Below are 17,667 nucleotides of genomic sequence, written 5' to 3'. Positions count from 1 at the left end.
ATTTCTTACTTTTATGGACCAAGCAAAATTAATTTGTACACTTAAAGAATTTATATGTTGCCACACAACAGCTGTAAAACCATAGATGGTAAATTCTTTAAATCGTACATTAATATCTGCACCGATTGTAACGGTTACCCTATTTCTGTCACTGCTATTGCATTTCTTTTGATTTTACTTACCTCCAATCAAGTCCTTCACACTTGGTCCCCAAAGTAGGTGACGCTGTTGCCTACTTACCTTTGATATCTTCTGGGTCTGTCTCCAATGTAGGTGGCACTGTGAGCAATTATCTAAAGCTTTCACAATCTTCAAGTACATTTTTGTGCATCCAGACACCAAAGTTCCTCTACTACATTTGAAATCTTACCCCATGAGGTGTATTCCTGTACCTATTCTTCCAAAATATATTACTTAACATTTTCTTCATCGAACTGTATTGGCCGCCTATATGTCTATCCTACCTATGTCCTGCTGTGTTTTTCATAATCCTCGATGCAATTTTCTATACTCTTACCTAGTTTTATTAGCCTTTCTAAGCTCTCTTTTTGTAACTTTCCTAGGTTCTTTATAGTCCTGGCTTTCATTTTTATTTACCCTCTCAGCGCTAAATGTATTTTTTAGTTTCAAATTTAATTTCCCTATTCATCCACTGAAGTTTACAGCACAGAAAGAGGTCATTTGGTCCATTGTGTCTGTGCTTTCATAATTTAAAGAATGTCTGTAAAATCTCTTGGCCTTCTCTGCTCCTGTGAAATAGTTGCAGCAATTTTGCATCCCTGGCAACATCTTTGTGAATCCACTCTGCACACTATGGCTTTAATGTTGTTTCATTAGTGGAATACCCAAAGCTATACACCTATCTCTGACTGTAGCCTAACCAAAGTTTTGTATATGGAACACTGACCTTCAATACAACTCCTTTTTTTCATAAATTGAACATGCTTGATTTGTACCTTTTCCATCTCTTGTTTAAATATTTCCTATTCTCAATGTACCAATTTTGATAGATTTTCCTTCCTCTCCTTATCTCACTATAATTTGCTTTGTTTCTTAGTCAACTATCCTTGTCTTTGACATTTTTTCTTTTCCATTCTTTCAGTGTATCTCATTATGCTGTGGTCACTGCTTCCAATATGTTTCCCTGCTTTTAGGTCGCCTGATTGTTCTGCTTCATTACTCATAACCAAGTCAAGTAGTGCATCTGTTCGTATTTGAGTAACAACATATTGATTAAGAAATATCTTGAACATTGTGTATTCCCTCCCAAACCTTTCTTGCCACAAACATTTCCCAAAAATTAATTATTTTACATAATTAAAACCTCAATTATAACTATTGTTAACACATTTCTTTCTAACATGTGTATCAGTTTTACCCTTAAGTAGGAAAGGTTCTCCTGAAGTTGAGGTCGAGGAAAATTGTTGGACAGAATAGAGAGCGCCTTATTCTACAAGTGGCTTTGTCATATTTGAAATGGGAATGCTGAAGGTGGGTGCCGAAAGTGTTCCATTTCCCAGCACTGAAACAGTCACATTAATGAGCACAAAAATGTAATTCTAAAGACCATAGTTGCCAAAAACAATGTATTACCCAAAGGAGTTTGTAGTATAGCAATTAATTTAAAATTAAAATACATACCAAGTAGAGGTAAGAGAAAATGACTGATCACAAACTGTAAGCAACATTTTTACAGTTATTCTGGCCATATATATATAATATAAAGAACACATTAATAAAATAGAAACAGATTCAGGTGAACATAAGAAATAGGAGCAGGAGTAGGCCATACGGCCCCTCGAGCCTGCTCCGCCATTCAGTAAGATCGTGGCTGATCTTCGACCTCAACTCCAATTTCCAGCCCGATCCCCATATCCCGTGATTCTCCTAGAGTCCAAAAATCTATCTAACTCAGCCGTGAATATACTCAAGGACTGAGCATCCACAGCCCTCTGGGGTAGAGAATTCCAAAGATTCACAACCTTCTAAGTGAAGAAATCTTTCCTCATCTCAGTCTTAAATGGCCCACCCCTTATCCTGCGACTATGCCCCTGGTTCTATACTCTCCAGCCAGGGGAAACAACCTCTGTGTCCACCCTGTTAAGCCCCCTCAGAATCTTACATGTTTCAATTAGATCACCTCTCATTCTTCTAAACTCCAGAGAGTATAGGCCCATTCTAATCAATCTTTCCTCATAAGTCAACCCTGTCATCCTAGAAATCAATCTAGTGACCCTTTGTTGCACCGCCTCTAAGGCAAGTATATCCTTCCTTAGATAAGGAGACCAAAACTGTACACAGTACACCAGGTGAGGTTTCACCAAAGCCCTGTACAATTGTAGTAAGACTTCCTTACTTTTGTACTCCAACCCCCTTGCATTAAAGGCTAGCATGCCATTTGCCTTCCTAATTGATGCTGTACCTGCATGCTAACTTTTTGTGTTTCTTGTACGATGACACCCAAATCTCTGAACACCAACATTTAATAGTTTCTCGTCATTTAAAAAATATTCTGTCTTCCTACAAAGTGAATGACCGCACATTTCCCCACATTATACTCCATCTGCCACCTTCTTGCCCACTCACTTAACCTGTCCATATCCCTTTGTAGACTCTTTGTGTCCTCCTCACAGCTCACTTTCCCACCTAGCTTTGTATCGTCACCAAACTTGGATACATTGCACTTGGTCCCTTCACCTAAGTCATTAATATAGATTGTAAATAGCTGAAGCCCATGCTCCGATCCTTGTGGCACCCCACTAGTCACAGCCTGCCAACCTGAAAATGACCCGTTTATACCTACACTCTGTTTTCTGTCTGTTAACCAACCCTCTATCCCCAGTTACCCCCTATATTACCCCCAACCCCATGAGCCCTTATCTTGTGTAACAACCTTTTATCTGGCACCTTATCGAATGCCTTTTGAAAATCTAAACATACCGCATCCACTGGTTCCCCTTTATCTACCCTGCTAGTTGCATCCTCAAAAAACTCTAATAGGTTTGTCTAGCACAATTTCCCTTTCATAAAATCATGTTGACTCTGCCTAATCATATTACGGTGTTGTAAGTGCCCTGTTACCACTTCCTTAATAATGGATTCCAGCATTTTCCTGATGACTCATGTCATGTTAACTGGTCTGTAGTTCCCTGTTTTCTCTCTCCTTCCTTTCTTGAATAGCGGGGTTACATTTGCTACCTTCCAATCCGCTGGGACCATTCTAGAATCTAGGGAATTTTGGAAGATCACAACCAATGCATTCAGTATCTCAGCAGCCACCTCTTTTAGAACCCTAGGATGTAGGCCATCAGGTCTAGGGAATTTATTGGCTTTTAGTCCCATCATTTTCTCCAGTACTTTTTCCCTACTGATATTAATTACTTTAAGTTCCTCACTCTCATTATCCCTTTGGTTCCCTTCCATTTCTGGTATGCTTTTTGTGTCTTCTACTATGAAAACAGATACAAAATATTTGTTGAACATCTCTGCCATTTCCTTATTCCCCATTATAATTTCTCCTGTCTCAACCTCTAAGGGACCAACGTTTACTTTTGCTACTCTCTTCCTTTTTACATACTTGTAGAAGCTCTTACAATCTGTTTTTATATTTCTTGCAATTTACTTTCATATTCTATTTTCTCCCTTTTTTTAATCAGTTTTTTGGACATCCTTTACTGGTTTCTAAAACTCTCCCAATCCTCAGGCTTACTACTCTTCTTGGCAGCATTTTAGGCCTCTTCTTTTAATCTAGTACTGTCCTTAACTTCTTTAGTTAGCCACGGATGAATCACTTTTCCCATGGAGTTTTTATTTCTCAATGGAATGTATAGTCGTTGAGAATGTTGAAATATTTCTTTAAATCTTTGCCATTGCTTATCTACCATCATATCCTTTTAATCTAATTTCCCAGTCCCAGACTTTGTAAAACAAAAGCACTGTATTACAGTAACTGGTCAATGCTGTAAAAGTGGATATTAACTTCTAAATTATGCACGTAATTCCATTATAGTCTCCCTTTCCAAATGGTGATCACTTAAAGCTGATATTAAAATGTTTGCTGTTCTGTTCTTGATCGCAGATGATAATGATGAAAATGCTGCTTACAGAAGTCCTGTTAGAAGTGACAAATGAAGAGATCTATTATGTTGCCAGAGAAGTTCACCGTAAAGCCACTAAAGGTACAAAAGATGTTTGTGTCTTTTTTTAATTAAATAATTTGTACAGTGTAACTAAAATTGAAGCATAAAATATGGAATAGGTTTTTAATTCCTTCAGACTCAACATATTTTGGAATTTCCGATGTCTTAAAATGCCTGATAGTAAATTTAAAATGTCTATACTTTCATAAAGAAAATTGCATTTATTCCTAAGGAGAAATGGAAAAGTAAGCTACACTTGAATTTAACATTTCTCACTTGTATTGCACACTCGACAGAAAAAAGATTTTACACTTCTTGAGAGAAAAGTAATTTTGAGTAGATGGTACAGTAAAACCTCATTAAATCAAATTTTTGTGGGATATGAAAATAAGTCAAACGAGATCAGGTGAATGAATTTCACCGTGCAGTAGCAGTGACAAGCTTTCACAGACATAAAACAACTTAATTACAACTGCTCCCCAGATGAAGATAAGAGACCTACAGAATGCGTCAGGCGAGTATTTGGGAAATTGGGGAGAAGTGAGCCTGCAGATCAGTTGATGAATCACCTGTTGCAGCGTGAGCTAATCTTGCTGGCAGGAGAGTGGAGAGGGAGTTTGCAGCCAGGTGCGTTGGCAGGTTTTTTTTTGGCTTGACTGTCCCAATCTTACTTTAGAGATTATATAGGATTTACAGCAGAGAAACAGGCCATTGGGCTCCATAGATTTATGCTCCATGTGAGCCTCCTCCCACCTTACTTCATCTCACCCTATCAACATATCCTTCTATTCCTTTCTCCATGTACTTATCTAGCTTCCCTTGGAGATTAATAGTTAGTCTTAAATTGTTTTGCCATCTGATAACAGTACAGTACTCATTTCATAATATAGCTGAAATCAGAGCTTATGTCTGAAATTGACACGAGTGGAATTTTTTCAGGGGCACTTATGTAAATGTTTAAACTGTAGCTTTTCAATTATCTTTTGAAGGTGACCTACATAGCTGGCATATATTTGATATTTGCCCTTGTAGGTGGTCATCAACAGTTGAGGAGCTGCAGTTTGGGAACTGGATGGTACAGTGGGTTCAAATCCAGTCGAGACCGATAGGGTGGAAGTCACTCTTCAGTCTGCTGACTGAAAGGGTCTTGTATGAAATGAGTGAACAGTCTCATTCCAGTTCCTGGTGAGTACGGGCCTACAGCACAAAATTGTTCCTAATTTGGCTCTAATTGGTAAAATTACTTAGACAGGCCTGAGGATGGTTGCTGCTGAGAAATGTAAAAATGTAACATTGCTGCAGTAGGGAGTGCTGTTTTGAGATTAGGCAGAATATAGAGAGAGCTTTGTTCCACATCTAGCTGTGCTGTACCAGGCCCTGGGATTGCTCCAAACTGAGACCGGGTACCTCAAAGTGAAAGAGCTCCATTTGCCAGCAAGACCGGGAGAAAAAAAGAACTGCAGTTTGACAATCTATACAAATGCCTGTGTACTATACCTTTTTATATCAGATTGCAAAATTATTTGGGATTAACCACTGATCTATCTTCAATTGGTGAAGACGATAACCCGACTTTCAGGGTCCATATTAGTAAAACAGGATTTGGTGACTGACCTGTTGTGAGGTACCTGTCTCCCTTTTGATTAATTGAGAGTTTTGTATGTGAGGGGTTTGGTTGAATGGGATTTTACTGTATGCAAAATTGAAATGAAGTGTAATTCAGTTAAGAAAACTTTGATTTAATGTTTTCTCCCACAATATTTCAAATTACCAAAAACTCCCAAAATACATTTTTAAAACATCATTGACATTTTTTCTCCAAAATGGAAGTGACTGCTGAACAGGATTTCAGAAGAAAGTTGTGTTCTGGAAATTGTAGTCCACAGTAGGAATATGTGGGATCTTTGATACTTAATGACAGTTATTAAGGGTAGCCATTGTAAAAATGGGCACGGATATGTTGTGAAATCCTTCTAGTAAATGATTAATTTGAGAGCAGGTGCCATATTCTAATATAGAACATAAAGCTATGGGTAGCTATACAGGCAGCTCAGGAATTAATGCAATTTCTTTTTATTATACATTTTTTTTTCATAATGGCAATAAGAACAAAAGTGAGGGTTACATTATTTCCCTATACTTGTGAATTTAACAAATTTAGGGAGTGCAGCTTTAATATCCATTAATAGTTAGTTGGTTTTCAGTCATCACAATCATTAACGTGGACTTATGCTAGCAGTGTTCCGCAATAGTGTAATGCATTTATTGTGATCTGTCTCTACTAGTGCACAATCAAAGTGCAACAATTCAATTTTCAGCCTCACATTTGCAGCAGTCTCTGAAATCTGTGTGTTCCTTGGATTATAAATGCAGTGCACATTATTTAGATATGTACACTTAATACCTGAACTTAAGGATCAAAAATTGGGCTAAATTTGATTTAATGTAAACTCTAAAATTGATAGAATCAGCCTACCTTTTCAGATTTTACATTCGCTGCCCAGCCAGTATTAATATTTCCTGCTGAATACATACCGAGAGGTATCTCTCTAATTTTTTTTTTTAAATGTCAGCATTTCACCACAGGTTTTACTTCCCTAAATGCAGGAAAATTAGCAGAGAAGATTTTTTTTTTATAAAATGTCATATGAAACCTAAATCCTTTGCTTCTTAGTTGATAGTGCATTATTAGAGAAGGACACCTTGACATTTCATGTTAGAAGATGCTAACTGATTTTGTTTTAGGTGATATAAAGTTGTAAACAAAATGTGCCTGTTATGTGAAGCACTGTGCTCTTGAATGGATCTTTTTGTTTATAATGTTTCTTCTCTCCCTTGCAAAGCAGCTGTAGTAGTACAGTTTTGCAATGCCATAGAAACTCATGACTTTGAAAAAGTGTTAACATGTTGTTCCTGTTGTTGATGTGATACAAAGCTCCTGCAAAGCAGCTGGCACAGTCCAGTGCACTGGCTTCTCTAACTGGACTTGGTAAGTAACTTCCTTTGTAAGAAAAAAGGGGTAATGGGAGATAGGGGAATTGTTCAAAATTTAAGCTTGTACATGTGCTGTACCTATGTACTTTTTAACCGTCAACGTGTACTTTTTAAGTCAACAGGTGATAATTATGTATTTTCAGCTCACTCTTGTTTTCTTATCCAGTTGTAGATTACTACATAAACTTTATGGAAAACATTGCTTGTATAGTACTAGTGACCAAGCTATCCTGCAGACATTGCAGAACTTCATCCTTTCCCAGCCTGAACTTTCACCTCTCTGCACAGTGCAAAGTCCTCAAAAGCATTTGTTACAGTGATACAATAATGCCCGTTTCAGTGTCAAGTCAATTTTCTATTTCCAACTGGAAACTGGTGAAAGAAAATGACATCTGAGGGAACCCAGTAATTAGAAACTTACTGTCACTGTATCAGATTGAAGCAAATAATCCTCTTGTACAGACAGTTGGGAACTAATAAGCTTTGCCTCTTTTGGAAGCTGACTGCTGCATTTTTTTTTTACTTTTGGTAGCAGTGCCACTTTAATTGTAAATGCTGTCGTACCAGTGTCACTTCCACACTGTTGCTTTCATAGAACAAAGTTGTTGAGACTACTCAGTTGCTGGCTCATGTCATGGTTATCGTTTTAAATATTTGTTAAAAAAGTCAAAAAGCCTTTACCAAAGAAATGAAGCGTTTTAAGACCCAAAAATGAGATTCGGGAATCTGTTCCTGCAGTAAATCTTGCATGCTCCATTGTTGGAGATAATGAACAACAGCTGATTCACCTTGCCTGTAAACAATGTCATTTCCTACAAATATTGATTTGTTATTTTGCTTTTTATGTATGCTGTATTATGATTCTTGCCTGCAATTTCTTAGTATTTACTAAGAATGTTAGCAGGAGGGTTTCAGGTGCAGTAACTTTTCAGTATTGCAAAATGTGAAGTCTTTTGTCGTGTTGCTGAGTGGTGGTTTGTATTTGCCTTTTCTCCCTATGATTAGCAGCCATTGCCCATCTCCTCAAACTAGAGAAATTACTTGCACAAATAAAATACAGCCAGAACTTCATATCAGAAAATTTATAAATGCTGTAATAAAGTTTAAACCTATTCTACATTTAAATACAAAGCTTTAAATGCCCATTTAAGGTTTTAAAATAATTTGTTATGCTGCATTCACTTAAGTTTGTCAATAATAATATTCATCGAACCATTTCCTACTGAAATTGTTTCTCCCCAAAAACCCATCACCAATGGTAAGCTTAAAGGATCCATAACGCCACAAAGGATTACCGAAGCTATGAAGAAAAAACAGCAGTCATTTAAATGAGAAGTTGAAGTCAAACATGATTTTAAATAATTTGAAAATATTGCTTTTGGGGTTGCTGCTATGATAGCATTTTATTTTTTCAGTTGTCTTCCTTCAGGGCAGTGACTCATGCCTGGGTACAGTTCCCCAGTGACAGTCAGCCCTTTGGTACCTTGCCCAAGTTACTGTTCTCCGCGGAGCCTAAAGAGTGATCTTGGCCTCGCTTAATGCCCACATGTGCATTTTTTTCAGTTATGGGTAGTGATGGAAAGCAAAAATCTTAGCAGATCTCTTTCCACACACCCCCCCCCCCCACACCCAGGCTTGCTCCCCATCACAAAATATTGTCCAGGGACCACTGCTGCAGCTGAGGTCAGCAAACTGTATACAGACTAGGTATTGAACATGTGACTTTCCTGGTCTGTGTGGCTCAGAACCACAATATGTTGGTGAATTTACCCATCAAGCCATCAGCAATGCCCATGATAGCATATTTTAAATGTCTTCAATAAAGTCAATAAAAATACAAAACTTTCTCAATGTCAGAACTTGTTGCGCTCACAAAGAGGTCACTGTACTTTTGTTGTTTTTATTTGTCATATAGGGTTAATTTGAGAAATTTGAGTGAAATTGTCTTCAATTTAAGCTGCAATTGCACAGATTTAAATTGCTGTCAGTAGCATCGTACTGGAAGTTTATGTTCTTGAGTCCTACCTGGATAATGCTGCAGAAAGATTTTAATTTTAACATTGATATTAAAATGTTTGATATTGCAGTATGCAAATAGTTTCAGCTCTTCAAGAGTTTGGATAAACTAAAGCAAATTATCAAGTATATAATGAACTAAATTGAAAATATGCTAGAAAGCAGCATGTTCTTTCCACTGTGAAAGAAACTGGGGTTTTTATGTGCAGGTGGACTGGGCGGATATGGCTCCGACAGTGAAGATGAGAGAAGTGAGAGAGCCTCCGAATCCTCTGACACAGATGATGAAGAACTACATCGTAGAATCAGACAAAAACAGGATGCCTTTAGACGCAAAGAAAGGGAATTGCAGCTACTGCTACAACAGCAGCAGGAGAAACAAATGGAAGGTATGACTGCTGTCTGAGAGGTTATATTTTTCATTCAAATCTGGTCAATGGGGTGTTCTCCAATATTTACCTTTACCCTCCCTTTTTCCTTTCCTCCCCTGAAGATGTTTACCAATATTGGTCCATAGATGATAACACTCTGCAGTATCTGACTCATGTAGTCATTCATCTCTACTCCGTGAGCCTCAGGACACTGAGGACAGTTGTAGCACCACTGCTACCACCTGGTCGAGATCCAGCTATTTCTGGAATTGAACCTGAGACTTTCCAGGTCTGTGTGGTTCACCTGAGCCATTCACTGAGCCAAGATTTTCATCTGTCAAGATTTAAGCTTCTCCATTATCTTTAATGGACATTCTACTAGAACTACTGGAAAGGTTTTATAATATACATGCTACATATTTGGGTGGCAAATTTAATGGCCACTCTAAAGCGGAATTCTTTGCATTCCATACTTCACAGATAATTGTTTATCATAAAATAATTTGAAAATCTAAAGATTACAAACTTTCTGAGCCAGTGCTTTTTACATACTGCTAAGAAGCATTCTCGATTTCATAAATGTTTGCAATTTAAGAACATAAGAAATAGGATCAGGAATAGGCCATATGGCCCCTCGAACTTGCTCTGCCATTCAATATGATCATGGCTGATCTTTGACCTCAACTCCACTTTCCTGCCCAATCCCCATATCCCTTGATTTCCCCTAGACCCCAAAAATCTATCTATGTCAGCCTTGAATGTACTAAACGACTCAGCCCTCTGGGGTAGAGAATTCCAAAGATTCACAACCCTCTAAGTGAAGAAATGCTTCCTCATCTCAATGACCGACCCCATATCCTGCGACTATGCCCCCTACTTCTAGACTCTCCAGCCAGGGGAAACAACCTCTCAGCATCTACCCTGTCAAGCTCCCTCAGAATCTTTTATGTTTCAATGAGATCACCTCTCATTCTTCTAAACTCCAGAGAGTATAGGCCAATCCTACTCAACCTCTCCTCGTCGGACAACCCTCTCATCCTAGAAATTAATCTAGTGAACCTTCAGTGCACCATCTCTAAGGCAAATATATCCTTCCTTAGATAAGGAGACCAAGACTGTACGCAGTACTCCAGGTGAGGTCTCGCCAAAGCCCTGTACAATTGTAGTAAGACTTCCTTACTCTTGTACTCCAACCCCCTTGCAATAAAGACCAACATGCCATTTGCTTTCCTAATTGCTTGCTGTACCTGCATGCTAACTTTTTGTTTTTCTTATACGAGGACACCCAAGCCCCTCTGAACGCCAACATTTAATAGTTTCTCACCATTTTAAAAAATATTCTGTTTTTCTATTCTTCCGACCAAAGTGAATAACCTCACATTTCCCTACATTATACTCCATCTGCCACCTTCTTGCCACTCACTTAACCTGTCTATATGCCTTTGCAGACTCTTTGCGTCCTTCTCACAGCTTACTCTCCCACCTAGCTTTGTATCGTCAGCCAACTTGGATACATTACACTCGGTCCCTTCATCTAAGTCATTATAGATTGTAAATAGTTGAGGCCCAAGTACTGATCCTTGCGGCACCCCACTAGTTACAGCCTGCCAACCTGAAAATGACCCGTTCATCACTACTCTCTGTCAGTTAACCAATCCTCTATCCATGCTAATATATTTCCCCCAACCCCATGAGCCCTTATCTTCCGTAACAACCTTTTATCTGGCACCTTATGGAATGCCTTTTGAAAATCTAAATATACTACATCCACTGGTTCCCCTTTATCTACCCTGCTAGTTACATCCTCAAAAAAAACTCTAATAAATTTGTTAAACCATGTTGACTCTGCCTAATCATTTTATGATGTTCTAAGCGCCTAGTTACCACTTCCTGAATAATGGATTCCAGCATTTTGCGGACGACTGATGTCAGGCTAACTGGCCTGTAGTTCCCTGTAGTTTCTTTATCAATCCATATATTTATGTACTAATATACCTATCACATTTTAAAAATCTCATTTGGGCTCACGACCCGTCTACAAGACCTTACTTCTGTCGTCACGCTTTTGTCAACTTTTTCCATTATAAGTTTTTATGTCCATAATGGAAACTGCTGATGTAAACTTGTCACACAGTAATTGTAACATCTCGTTAGTGGAGATGCTGTATTGCCTGAGTTTTGCCTTTCCCTGCTCCTTCGCCTGTACCGCAGAGAAATTCCTATCCTCCAACCAACTCTTAATTCTATGCTTCCCATATTGTTGTAAGTTTTGCTATTTAGCTACAAAAATAATAAAGCAAAATATTACATAAAATAAAGATAGAATATGTGACTTTAAAATGAGGACTGAATTATGTCTGCATGCCATGGTCCAACTTTCTCCCCTGCCTCCATGCTTCACCTGAAGACTACCCTTGGTCTCACCTTCCTATTTACAATGCCATAAGAGGTCAACTAGCATATTATTAAAAATATTGTGTAAAGCACATGCCTCTTGATATATTAACCTTCCTTCCTTTGTCACGATTTTTGAGTCACGCTTTCATTGTCATCACTAAGGTGTCAATTTCCTGTCACACTTCTGTAATGTAAAGCTTTGGCCACTAGCTGGCACAGGTCCAATCAGACCTGCCTGCCATTTTGTTTTCTTTATTGATTTTTGACTCTCTTATTGGGTTTTGCCCATTCGCCTGCAGAAACTCTAGTCAGATTCCAAGCACCCCCTCCACCTGTCCAACTCATTTTTCATTTTTATGCCAGAACCTACCGCTCCCCATCCGCCTGGTTTCCTTTCCTTGGTAAGAGCTGTTGGGCCTCAAAACTAGCACTTGAGGGCCTAGCCACCCAACCCATTTATGTTTTAGAGCCTCTCCTTCGTGGGGTGTGTCCCCTGGTATCATGGCCTCTCAAGTAGGGCTGGTTGGGCCTCAAGCCTTCCACCTCTGGCCTATCAACCCCCAATCACCCACTTACCTTCAGCCCTCTTTGGTCATTGGACCTCCCGTCCCCTTCCTGCTGAATTCCTAACACTAAGCTGACAAAAAGCATAAAATCTTTACAAAAATGTAGTGATTTTAAGATAAAAATACATAGAATTAGCTCATAGTGTCTTTGCAACTAAAAATTTCTTTTCAGTTTAATACTCTTAAGCATTTAGTTTTTAAACATTTTATTCCCCCGTTTCTTCCTGTGTCTATTTAAATGTTTTCATCACTTTTTTCATATTTACTGAGTCAGTAGCAAATATATACGGCTCTTACTGGATTAGAGTCACTCTTGCCAAAAGCAACCTTCTCAGGTCACCCAATCCGATACAGCACCAGTGCTGGTCTTAAAGCCATGGGCCAACGTGAATCATTTTTTAAACTACAACTGGTGTCAAAACTGCAAACCAACAGGCTCACATCGCACATCCCATCAATGAATGAGTCAATCACATAAAGGCCCAGCAGCTGTCACAGTAAGTAACTGTCTCACAGGTTCGAGCCCAGTCCTGACAACGGCACGTATCTGAGACTACCCAATCCGACATGCCTGTTACTCAGCAAATTAGGTTAGATCAACATTTCAGATCAATGACCCTTTATCAGAACGGTTCTGAAATGTTAAACTAGCCTTTTTAAATTCTCCACAGATGCTACCTGACTTGCTGAGTGTTTTCAGCATTTTCTGTTCTTATTTCAGCAAATAAACATCTCGCTTAAGTTAACTTTTGCATGTCGTGAGTATTTTAAACCTCTCTCACTTTAACAATACTTTAGTGCATTCTCTCTGCAGGTCTCTTCCACACATTTGATGCATTCTATTTTACTTGTTAAAATCATGGTATTCTTATTTCACAATGCACGTTTCCTAGATTGTATCTCTCAATCAGAATTCTTCTATCTCCAGTCAATTCACAATATTACAGCAGCTTTTATAAGAGATAAAATTTTTAACTTCCATTTCTAATATCAATCCACCTGATTACCAGTCCAAATAAAAATCACATTTCAATTAGTATTATCGAAATAACAAACTGACTTGAATGAACGACATTCAACTATTTTTCTTCATCTACAAATTTAAAAAAATATATATTTTCATTTAAATACTGATTACAATTTTTGGTTATCACTGCTACAGCTAGTGATATTTATCTATAATAAAAATTATATGTCCCACTCTGTCTAACATAAATTTCCATATCACTCATCTTGGTTAATCTTCGCACAAGCAGTGCTCTGCATTCATTGCAAGAATGCAGAGCATTTATACCTTGTGACCTTAAAAGGGCCCACACCTCCACTTCACCATCAGAATAATATATTTTATGATGTTCCTGAACTTATAAAACAGCAAATCCTCTGACATACAATGAGCAGCGCTATGGGAGATTTGCAAGTATATAACAAACCGCAAAAGGTACATGCCTTTTCAAAAATTATGTCCATGAGTAATACCACAGTAGATTAACAAGCGTGTGTGTATATATAATAGGCGCAGATATTTTGAGGCACCATTGCCAGCATGCAGCCTCACAAAACACGAGTGCAGGTGAGAGCCCTAATTCTGCACAGTCGTCGATCAAGGCTATGTGGAAGGCTTTTACAACACCAAGTTATAGTCATTCACCTGAGGAAGGAGGAAGCCTCCGAAAGCTTGTGGAATTTAAAATAAATTTGTTGGACTATAACTTGGTGTTGTAAAATTGTTTACAATTGTCAACCCCAGTCCATCACCGGCATCTCCACATCATGTGGAAGGCTAGCAGTGGAACCTTTCATTTTGTGCCTAATGTATTTTGAAATACAAAGTAAACAGTTTTTTCTAACCAGGAGGAACCTGGGATTTATAGCCACCTCTCAATCTACAGAGAAACAATAGGGCTGATTTTTATAATGTCACACTCCTGGTGGGTCAGATTCTGGAAGATAGGAACAGGAGTAGGCCATTTAGCCCCTCAAGTCTATTGCACCATTCAGTGAGATCATGGCTGATCTGTGACCTAACTCCATATACCCACCTTAGCTTCATAACCCTGAATACCTTTGTTTAACAAAAATCTATCAATCTCAGATTTAAAATTAACAATCGAACTAGCATCAACTGCCGTTTGTGGAAGAGTTCCAAACTTCTACCACCCTTTGCGTGTAGAAGTGTTTCCTATCTTCACTGCTGAAAGCCCTGGCTCTAATTTTTAGGCTCTGTCCTCTAGTCCTAGACTCCCCAACCAGCGGAAATAGTTACTCTCTATCTATCCTATCAGTTCCCCTTAATACCTTGAAAACTTCCATCAAATCACCCTTAATCTTCTAAATTCCAGGGAATACAACCCTAGTTTGTGTAATCTCTCCTTTAATTTAACCCTTGGAGTCCAGGTATCATTCTAGTAAATCTATGTTGCACTATGTCGATGGCCAATATATCGTTCCTAAGGTGTGGTGCCCAGAACTGAACGCAGTACTCGGGTGTGGTCTAACCAGGGCTTTGTATAGCTGTAGCATAACTTCTACCCCCTTGTATTCTAGCCCTCTAGATATAAAAGCCAGCATTCCATTTGCCTTTTTGATTATTTTCTGTTCCTGTCCATGATATTTTAATGATCTAAGTACATAGACCCCTAAGTCTCTTTGGACCTCCAGCGTTTCGAGCTTTTCACTATTTGGATAGATCAGATTACTTTCTAATCAGACAAGTTGCATGGCATTTAAAAAAAAAGTAATGCTTTTAATGTGTGAATTTCACTTCAAGTTCTACCTGCCCTGAATTCCCATGTTCATTTTTAATACAGTTGTGTTTACACATAGCTAAAACACAAACCTCTCATTGAAACTCGTTAGTAACTTCTCAAATAAAAGCAGAAAATGCTGGAAATACTTAGCAAGTCAGGCAGCATCTGTGGAGAAAGAAACAGTTAACGTTTCAGGTCGATGACCCTTCGTCAGAATGAAAGAACATGGCGGCGGTGCAGTTCTGATGAAAGGTCATTGACCTGAAATGTTAACTCTGTTTCTTTCTCCACAGATGCTGCTTGACCTGTTGAGTATCTCTAGCATTTTCTGTTATTTCAGATTTCCAGCATCTGCAATATTTTGCTTTTGATTTAGTAATGTCTCAAGATCGTTTTCAGTTCAGTTTCATTTTTTTTTCTTTTTTTTTCCAGATGCAAAACATCAACTAGAGGGCAAAATTTTCAGGGAGGTGGATATTAAAGAACAGAGTAAAGAACATGGTGGCAGTGCAGTAAAACAGGAAGGGAAAGAAAAAGAGTGTGAAACTGTTACTGAAAAGAAAAGAACTCACAGTGAAACTGAACCCAATCCAGAAATAAGCAAAAGCTCTAGTGAGAAAAATTCAAAGGAAAAAGCTGCAAGAAACAGAAGTTCCTCAAGCAGTAGTAGTGGGAGTAGCAGCACCAGTGGCACCACTAGCAGCAGCAGTAGGTCAAGGAGCTCTACATCCAGCAGCAGTACAGAAAGCAGTAGTAGCTCTTCCTATTCCTTTTCGCCTAAGAGAAAGAAAAAGTGGAGCCATAGCAGATCCCCTTCCCGTAAAACTAGACGTAGTAGCAGAAGCCAGAGTTACTCCCGCAGGCACAGGAGGGAGAGGAGCAGAAGTCGGGATCGACTTAGGAGAAACAGTAGAAATGGCAGTTGGGAGAGGGAAAGGCGTAGACACCGCAGTGGGTCCCGGAACAGGAGAAGCGGGGACAGGCACAGGAGTAGAAGCAAAAGTGATGTCAAGCGTGTCAGTCGCAGTAGGAGCAAGGATAGACGTCGGAGTACTGAAAGGCGTAGGAGCCATAGCAGGGGTAGAATAAGACAACGGGGAAATAGTAAAGACAGGGACAGGAAAAAAGTTAGGAGTAGAAGTGCAGAGAGGGTTAAAAAGAGAGAGGAAAAGAAAAGGGACAAAGAAAAGGATCAGGAGAGAAAGAAAGACAAGCAGAGAAGTAAGGATAAACAAAAGGAGGATAAAGACAGCAGTAAGTCAAGCAGTCAGGATGAGAGTAAACTGAAGCGAAAGAGGGAATCAGAGCGGACTTACTCACGCAGTAGCTCCAGTAAACTTCCACAACAATATTCCAGGCAGGATAGCAAGTCCAGCAAGAAAGGATCTGCAAAGGATGGTAAAAAGCATTCAGACACAGAATCTAGTGCAAGGAGCAGCTCACGTTCTCCAGATAGCAGCAGAGAAAAGAAGGCAAAGAAATCGAAACGCAGTCGCTCAAGATCAGTGGAAAAATCTCAAAGGTCTGGTAAGAAGGCAAGCCGCAAACACAAGTCTAAGTCACGATCAAGGTAGTACACATTTTATACAATTATTCTTTATTTATATGTAAAGTTATAAGGCCAGTAATGTTAAAATGCAAGGACATATTGGTCTCTTCTGCATTTTGTTACATATATGATTAATTTGAAATGCTGTATTTTCAGTTAGTTTAGCTAGTGATTAGAGTGCAGTCTTGCACGTTATTGATTTGTTTCTTTTTCTTCTTTCTTCTGCAGGTCGAGGACACCCAATAATCGTAAGCATTAAGGGGGAAATATGTCTGGCATCCTTGCCATGATCAGAAATTCCATGAGTTTTGGAGGCTTGTCTCATTATAGAGGCATACGTGACAACTGTGTAGGTGTTTATATGTATATAGGTGTAAATTTTTTCCAAGTGCTGTCTATAGTTCAGTACTTGCTTAAGGTTTTATTTGTATTGCATTCTTCTGAGATTATTCACACTGTAAACACAGTTTGCTTTCAGTTGTAACATTTTAATATAAAACTTACACTAACTGTAGTTTGCTGTCAATAAACTTTTCAGATTGGTTTTGTTAAACATTTCCCATTGTTTACTGCTGATATTTATGACCTTTAAGAAAAGGTATGGGTATAAACAGTAGAGAAGATCAACACCTGGAGAATAGTGAATGAAGAGCAGTCGATTACACCGCAGTAATGTCCACTTGAAAGGTCTAGTTTACATAAAGCACAAAAACAAATCTAAAAGCAGTCATCTAGACCCTGAGATTGAGTTACTGCCTCTAACGAATTACCACCTGTAATCATCTGTGCATATTTGTTTAATACCTGTATATTAAATTTCTTAAAATTTCCTCCAGTACAAATTAATGTGGAGCTTGCTTATATAATGTAAAGTCAATTGTGGGG

General features: G+C 38.6%; 1 protein-coding gene across 2 annotated transcripts in view; it reads left to right on the top strand.

Annotated features, from left to right (window-relative positions):
- pnisr (PNN-interacting serine/arginine-rich protein) overlaps nt 1-17,335 on the top strand; it is a 45,199-nt gene extending 27,864 nt beyond the window's left edge. The window contains exons 8-12 of one of the 2 annotated variants that reach the window (XM_067984774.1): nt 4,079-4,178; nt 7,075-7,128; nt 9,359-9,538; nt 15,666-16,803; nt 17,011-17,335. In XM_067984774.1, the coding sequence (XP_067840875.1) occupies nt 4,079-4,178; nt 7,075-7,128; nt 9,359-9,538; nt 15,666-16,803; nt 17,011-17,041 (1,503 nt within the window). In that variant the 3' untranslated portion in view covers nt 17,042-17,335. The other variant, XM_067984775.1, reaches the window with a different exon arrangement.
- Nucleotides 17,336-17,667: the final 332 nt, after the last annotated feature.

Source organism: Heptranchias perlo, chromosome 5, assembly GCF_035084215.1.
Source record: "Heptranchias perlo isolate sHepPer1 chromosome 5, sHepPer1.hap1, whole genome shotgun sequence".
Lineage (NCBI taxonomy): Eukaryota > Metazoa > Chordata > Chondrichthyes > Hexanchiformes > Hexanchidae > Heptranchias > Heptranchias perlo.
Note: the sequence above shows the minus strand (reverse complement) of the source record. Positions and strands in the feature narration are given on the sequence as shown.